At 56.0% G+C, this 7,685-nt stretch overlaps 1 protein-coding gene across 1 annotated transcript; it reads left to right on the plus strand.

Annotated features, from left to right (window-relative positions):
• The first annotated feature begins 705 nt into the window (after positions 1–705).
• GRWD1 (glutamate rich WD repeat containing 1) lies at positions 706–7,166 on the plus strand. Its single transcript, XM_008988327.5, has 7 exons — positions 706–915; positions 1,425–1,542; positions 1,721–1,880; positions 3,695–3,908; positions 4,047–4,189; positions 4,420–4,617; positions 6,002–7,166. Exons 1-7 carry the CDS (start codon positions 729–731, stop codon positions 6,317–6,319), a joined length of 1,338 nt encoding a protein of 445 aa, XP_008986575.1. The 5' UTR covers positions 706–728; the 3' UTR covers positions 6,320–7,166.
• The last annotated feature ends 519 nt before the right edge of the window (positions 7,167–7,685 follow it).

Below are 7,685 nucleotides of genomic sequence, written 5' to 3' on the forward strand. Positions count from 1 at the left end.
TGTCTGACATATCCCAACCAATCCGCATTATCTTGAATGCTGTTAATCTCACCAATGAGAATCTATTTCTAACATTTCATTATGTCAATTAGCCAAACCGCTGGTGCTGATGGACGATAAAGAGAGTCGAATCACTTGTAATAGCTGCCCCCAGAGGGTGGACTATCTGATTAAGTGCTCGCTGACCAGAGCCTCAATGTAAATGTCTAGTTAGGCAATTGATTGCCCCTAGAGGGTAGATTGAACCGCCTAACTTACAGATAATATCCATCCTGTCTACAGGAAGGCATTTTTGAAATAAGTTAAAGCCATGATAACAGGGAGAGAAGAAACCGGCCTTATGGGTCCTCAGGGAGCAGAAACCCAGTCTCTTTGCCAGTGAGAAAACAAATTTGCATATATGAATAATTAAGTAGAAGGAATGCTCTGGGAATCAAAGTGAAATATAGGCATAACAGGCCTCCCTTAGAACTACAACTCCCAGAGGCCCTTGCCACTACCGCGAGGAACAGCACCCAAAGTCACGCGAAGATGCAATTTCTGCGTATCCTCAGTCTTCTCCCGGGGGCGCCATTTCCTGAGTTCTCCCGCCTTTACGCACTACCCTCTCTAATTAGCGGTCGCGGAGGTTTCCAAGGTAACCTCGCAGTACGGCGGATCTCATTAGAAGGAAAGCAAAACCCGGAAGTGACGCTCTAACCGGGCGTCGGCGATAAGAGGGTTCGAAGATGGCGGCGCGCAAGGGTCGGCGGCGCATGTGTGAAACCAGGGAACCCATGGAGGCCGAGTCCCGCCACACAAGTTCCGAGGGCCCGGCCCAGGTCTACCTGCCCGGCCGGGGGCCGCCGCTACGCGAAGGGGAGGAGCTGGTCATGGACGAGGAGGCCTATGTGCTATACCACCGAGCGCAGACTGGTAGGGCTGAGAGTCCACACTCCAGGGTCTTGAGGTGGTTGATCCCGAGCCTTTTTTTTTTTTTTTTTTTTTTTTTTTTTGAGATGGAGTCTCTTTGCTGCACAGGCTGGAGTACAGTGGCTCGATCTTGGCTCACTGCAACCTTCGCCTTCCGGGTTCAAGTGATTCTACTGCCTCAGCCTCCCGAGTTGCTGGGACTACAGGCGCATGCCACCACGCCCGGCTAGTTTTTTGTATTTAGTAGAGACGGGGTTTCACCGTGTTAGCTAGGATGGTCTCGATTTCCTGACCTCATGATCCGACCGCCTCGGCATCCCAAAGTGCTGGGATTACAAGGCGTGAGCCACTGCTCTCGCCCAGATCTCAAGCCTTTAACCTGAGAGGTGCTCGGGAAGAGAAGGCTGGACTCTAAGGTGATTTCACATCAGAGGCGGTTGATCCATGAGGGAGGTGGGGACTGAGATCTCACTGTCCAGTCTTAACTCGTAAAACCCTCCTTCCATCCCCAGGCGCTCCCTGTCTCAGCTTTGACATAGTCCGGGATCACCTGGGAGACAGCCGGACAGAGCTTCCTCTTACACTTTACCTGTGTGCTGGGACCCAGGCCGAGAGCGCCCAGAGCAACAGGTAAGACCCGAGGCTTTTCCAGGACCAGGAGGCTCAGTTTCCAGCCCCTTCCTTAGGACCCAAGAGTTAGGGCTTCCAGTTGCTGCCTGTCCCAGACCCAGGAGTCTGGGTTTCCAGCCTGTCTCCTTCCTAAGAATCCTGAAATCTAGTGCCTAACTCACCCCCCACTTTCTACCAGACTGATGATCCTTCGGATGCACAATCTGCATGGAACTAAGCCCCCACCCTCAGACAGCAGTGATGAAGAGGAGGAGGAAGATGAAGAGGATGAAGAAGAGCAGAAGCCTCAGCTGGAGCTGGCCATGGTGCCCCACTATGGTGGCATCAACCGAGTTCGGGTAAGCATGGTCCCAGGAGCAGACATGGTCCCAGGAGCCTGCTCTGCATTCTCTGAAACACACCAGACCCATTCCCTATGTCCATAACTCTCCCAACAGCTCCTTGTGTCTTTCATTTTTTTTTTTGAAATGTAGTCTCGCTCTGTTGCCCAGGCTGGAATGCAGTGGTGCGATCTTGGCTCACTGCAACCTTCTCCTCCAGGGTTCAAGTCATTCTCCTGCCTCAGCCTCCCAAGTAGCTGGGACTATAGGTGCCTGCCACCACACCCAGCTAATTTTTTATATTTTTAATAGAGACAAGGTTTTTGCCATGTTGGCTAGGCTGGTCTTAAACTCCTGAGCTCAAGTGATTAGCCTGCCTCGGCCTCCCAAAGCGATGGGATTACAAGCATGAGCCACCACACCCAACCTCCTTCAGTTTTTAGAAAAGTCCAGCTGGGGGGTCCAAAGTGGCTCCCGCCGGAGCTCATGGCGCTCGCGAAGGCGAGGTCATCAGTCCAAGGCTAACCTGAGCCACCTCATAAGCTCAAACTGATTGGCAAAAAAAAAAAAAAAAAAGTCCAGCTGGGTGTGGTGGCTCACATCTATAATCCCAGCACTTTGTGAAGCTCAGGTGGGCGGATCACCTGAGATCAGGAATTCGAGACCAGCCTAGCCAACATGGTGAAACCGAGTCTCTACAAAAAGTACAAAAAATTAGCCGGGCATGGTGGCATGCACCTGTAATCCCAGCTGTTCCAGAGCCTGAGGCAGGAGAATTGCTTGAACCTGGGAGGCAGAGGTTGCAGTGAGCCAAGAACGCGCCACTGCACACCAGTCTAGGTGACAGAGCGAGACTCTATCTCAAAAAAAAAAAAAGTTTGAATGGTCAAGGCTGAGCACTCATGCCTGTAATCCCAGCACTTTGGGAAGCCCATGCAGAAGGATTGCTTGAGACCAGGAGTTCCAGACCAACCTGGGCAACAAAGTGAGACCCCATCTCTACAAAAATTATGTTTTTTTTTTTTTTTGAGACAGAGTTTTTCTTGTTGCCCAGGCTGGAGTACAGTGCACGATTTCAACTCACCGCAACCTCCACCTCCCGGGTTTAAGTGATTCTCCTGCCTCAGCCTCCCAAGTAGCTGGGATTACAGGTGCACAGCACCACACCTGGCTAATTTTGTGTTTTTAGTAAAGACAGCGTTTCTCCATGTCGGCTCTGGTCTTGAACTCCCGACCTCAGGTGATCTGCCCACCTTAGCCTCCCAAAGTGCTGGGATTACCAGCGTAAGCCACCACACCTGGCTACAAAAAACTGTGAAAAGCTGGATGTGATGGTGCTCGCCCATAATTCCGCCTACTTGGGAGGCTGAGGTGGGAAGAGCACTTGAGCCCAAGAGGTTGAGTTCAGGGCTAGTGGGTAACTGGAAACCTTGTGGCTAGACTGGGTATCATAGTGAACAAACACAGAGGCAAAGAGATCCAACGACTGAACCTGTGGCCTTCCAGTGTTTAGAGGGTTACAGAGATCAGGAGCCTGAAAACACTGCCATGGGCTGGTGGGAATTACAGCCTTGACTCCCAGGCATCTTGGAGCTCTGTCCTCCCACCTCAGCTCCCCCACCCCCATCCTGTGGAGAGCCATCCCAGTTACAATGCTGGTTTGACAGGCTGTGGTGTCCTTCCCACAGAGGTTTCTAGGAGCCGTAGTCCCTGCCCTGGGGGATCTGGGGAACTGCGCCTCTGGTTCTCTGGGATGTGGGGAGCTTGCAGTCAGTACCCTGATCATCCTTTCCCCTTGCTTCACATCAGCCTTCCCCCTCACTCCTCTGTAGGTATCATGGCTAGGTGAAGAGCCTGTGGCCGGGGTGTGGTCAGAGAAGGGCCAGGTGGAGGTGTTTGCGCTGCGGCGGCTTCTACAGGTGGTGGAGGACCCCCAGGCCCTGGCAGCCTTCCTCCGGGATGAGCAGGCCCAAACGAAGCCCATCTTCTCCTTTGCGGGGCACATGGGCGAGGGCTTTGCCCTTGACTGGTCCCCCCGGGTGCCTGGTGAGTCCCTGCAGTGTTCAGGAGTCCCAGGGAGATGGGGGGAGCAGGGTCTGCATCGAGGTGGGGCACTTAGACTCCAGGGAGGGGAGCGAACTGCAGAGAGTGGGGGCAAGGTCATTTCCTGACTGCCTTCCCCAGGTCGCCTGCTAACCGGTGACTGTCAAAAGAACATCCACCTCTGGACACCCAGGGATGGCGGCTCCTGGCACGTGGACCAGCGGCCATTCATGGGTCACACACGCTCTGTGGAGGACCTGCAATGGTCACCGACCGAAGACACGGTGAGGGAGGGCTGGTGGTCTGCTCATCTAGTTCTGACGGGGTTCGTGCCAGGGACCTAGAATCCTGGGTCCAAGGGAAAAGAGCTGGGAGGTTGGCGGAGATTTAGTTTCCACACCAAGTGCTAGGAAGTGAAAGAGAGTAGCCTACTGCTGGAGCACCCCACCACTGGGGCCTGGGCTTCACTGTGGGTTGTGGGGCATCAGGGCCACTCAGACTCTGCCCTGCCCAGGTGTTTGCCTCCTGCTCAGCTGACGCCTCCATTCGCATCTGGGACATCCGGGCAGTCCCTAGCAAGGCCTGCATGCTCACCACAGCCACCGCCCACGACGGGGATGTCAACGTCATCAGCTGGAGCCGCCGGGAGCCCTTCCTGCTTAGTGGCGGGGATGATGGGGCGCTCAAGATCTGGGACCTTCGGCAGTTCAAGGTACTTTCCCAGCCTGGCACCTGGGGGCTGGAGAAGCTTGCTCCAAGCACACCCTGGGGCTTGTAGGGTTTTTCCTGTTTGAATGGTTTTATACACCCAGAGTTGGGAGCGCCCTTAGAACTAGACTCCCGCCTCTTCATGGTCCAGATGAGGAAACTGAGGCTTAGCAAGAGGAAGGGTGCTGGCTCTCCACTTGGGGTTACTCATTCTGCCAGGGGAACAGCTGACTAGATGGAAGGGCCGGGGCAGTGGAGACTAAGGCTCCCATCTGCCCATAGGGAGAAGTACCGCTGTCTGTATGACCCGTGCTGAGAGCTTCAGGGAGTTGCAGATTTGTAGATGCAACTGAGAATCGGGGCCCAGCTCACTCGCGGTAGGAGAGCACTGAGGCACAGAAAGGACAAGAGCCGGTGTGCCATGACAGCCAAGCCAGGGGTTGACGTTGTGGAGCTGGGAGAGGCACTGGGCAGGAGGCGCAGCAGCGTCTGGCGTCCCTCTGGACAAAGCCACAGCTTTGTGTGGCTCTGCCTTCCTGGGCTGCCGTGATGTCCTCCTTTCCCCCTCCAGTTTGATCATTTCTATAGCACCAGCCCTGGGGAGGAGCCTAGAGATGGATTCCAGCCCCCCGGCCCACCAGGGCACAGGGTCAGGCTTCTCAACCATTGAACTTCAGAGCTGCCTTTCCTGCTGAGAGAGAGGCTGGTTCAGTGGGGCCTGTGCTGTGGTGAAAGTGCTGTCAGTCTTAGTCTTCCTTTGGGTCGGCTTCCGGGGCTTGTGCTTCTGTCCCCTTTGAGGCCTTTGTAGGCTCAGTCGGGGGAGCTCTGGGAGAGCCATGCCCTCCTTTTGTCGTTGTCGTTTTGAGATGGAGTTTCACTCTTGCTGCCCAGAGTACAATGTCGTGATCTCGGCTCACTGCAACCTCTGTTTCCTGGGTTCAAGCGATTCTCCTGCCTCAGCCTCCTGACTAGCTGGGACTACAAGCACGCGCCACCACAACTGACTAATTTTGTATTTTTAGTAGAGATGGGGTTTCACCATGTTGGTCAAGTGGGTCTTGAACTCCTGACTTCAGGTGATCCGCCTCCCTTGGCCTCCCAAAGTGTTGGGATTGCAGGCGTGAGCCACCTCTTGGGTTTTGTGACCCAAGTTTCAGAAGGGCTTCTTTGCAGGTGAACCCCAATTCCCAGCAGCCCCTGGGCTGGTCAGCCTTCTTAGCAGCCAGAATTACCCTGTGTCCCTTTCCTGGACTCTGGGCTTGTGAGGGCTTAAGGGATGGGGCCCTGGTCAAACCCTGAGGCTGGAGAGGGATTGGGGTCTGCCTGGGCTGCCCCCCAGGAGTCAGGCTGAGGCATTCAGAGCCATCATTCCCATCCTGTCCCTCTAGTCCGGCTCCCCCGTGGCCACCTTCAAGCAGCATGTGGCCCCTGTGACCTCCGTCGAGTGGCACCCCCAGGACAGCGGGGTCTTTGCAGCCTCGGGTGCAGACAACCAGATCACACAGTGGGACCTGGCAGTGGAGCAGGACCCTGAGGCTGGCGACACAGAGGCCGACCCCGGGCTGGCTGATCTCCCGCAGCAGCTGCTGTTCGTGCACCAGGGCGAGACGGAGCTCAAGGAGCTGCACTGGCACCCACAGTGCCCGGGGCTCCTGGTCAGCACCGCGCTGTCGGGCTTCACCATCTTCCGCACCATCAGTGTCTGAGGTGCCCAGTGGCTCTGCTGCTCTTGCTTTCTGCTTGGAAACTGCTGTCAAGTTGGGCTCCCCGGGAAGGGGTTCCTTCAGGTCTGTTGACTGGGACTGGCCAGCCCGTGGGCTGCCATGAAGGATTCTGTTTGACAGATTATTCTCTAGAAGGCCTGGGTGTGATGCAGTGACCCCTCTCACCAAAGAACTCAGTCTGACCGGGCTCTGTAAGGCCACTCGCTCCCAGAGCCTGGTGTGGCCTGCGTGTCGGTGGATTCCTTCCTGTCAGCATGACCCACTTGCCTCTGACCCAGAACCCAGGTTTTCACTGGTTTGTTTGAGACGGAGTCTTGCTCTGTCGCCCAGGCTGGAGTGCAGTGGCACGATCTCGACTCACTGCAGCCTCCATCTCCCGGGTTCAAGTGATTCTCTTGCCTCAGCCTCCCGGGTAGCTGGGATGACAGGCACCCGGCACCACGCCTGGTTAATTTTTGTATTTTTAGTAGAGATGGGGTTCAGGCTGGTCTCGAACTCTTGACCTCAAGTGATCCGCCTGCCCCAGCCTCTCAAAGTTCTGGAATTCCAGGCGTGAGCCTCCGGCCCTGCTCAGGACCCAGTTTTGTCTGTTGGTCCCCAGCAGGGAACTCGGGGCTTATGCAGTGATGCAGTGGCCATGTCAAATGTGAGGTGTGGGTCCCTCCAACATAATTTGGTTCTGTCCCTTGTCTTCCCGCCAGCTGGGTTTGGCCAGGATTTCCCAGTGTGGGGGCTACGTGCGGCCCCTCCTCTCCTCCCTGACTGGAGGCTGGTACTGTGTGGGAGGAAGCCGGGCTCCTGGGCAGCAGTAAACGACCAGGAAGAGGTCTGACGTGTGTGCTGAGACTGGTCCTTTGGTCACAGCCCCATGAGAAAACGAGGAGGGGGGGGAGTTTGAGGGCGGGGAGGAATTTGGCTGTGGGAGGGAGGCCACTGGTCAGCCCCACAACCCAACCCTCCGCCCACCGGTGCCAGTGCCGCTGGCAGCTTCTCTGAGTGTCCTTCCATCTCGCACTCACTCCAGCTCAGTAAAAGGGGCCTCATCCCTGCTTCCCAGATGCTGAAGCCTTCCTCTTCAGTAACTTGGGAGCCCCCATTTCTCCTTTCCTCCACCTCCCCTTTATCATGATCTCACGTTTCTTTCTTCTCTGTGTTCCCCCCTTTCAGAGTCTCCTGTCCCCCACTGCCAGTCTCCCTGCCCCCCAGTTGCTGTCTCTCTCCTCCACCGCTGTCTCCTGTCCAGCCTGCCTGGGCTGCGTCCCAGCCACCCTGCCTGGCCAGCCTCCCTGGCTCCCCCTCTGCGGCTCTGAGCTAGCCCCACCCCCTGCCCCCCTCCGTCCAGGCCTCT

Source organism: Callithrix jacchus, chromosome 22 (assembly GCF_049354715.1).
Source record: "Callithrix jacchus isolate 240 chromosome 22, calJac240_pri, whole genome shotgun sequence".
In the NCBI taxonomy this organism is placed as follows: domain Eukaryota; kingdom Metazoa; phylum Chordata; class Mammalia; order Primates; family Cebidae; genus Callithrix; species Callithrix jacchus.

Bases quoted from the DNA above. Each gene is read 5' to 3' on its own strand.
- GRWD1 (XM_008988327.5), top strand. From the start codon at position 729: ATGGCGGCGCGCAAGGGTCGGCGGCGCATGTGTGAAACCAGGGAACCC. The intron at 1,881-3,694 runs GTAAGCATGGTC...ACTCCTCTGTAG, and splicing joins GTGGCATCAACCGAGTTCGG to GTATCATGGCTAGGTGAAGA. The intron at 4,190-4,419 runs GTGAGGGAGGGC...TGCCCTGCCCAG, and splicing joins GGTCACCGACCGAAGACACG to GTGTTTGCCTCCTGCTCAGC.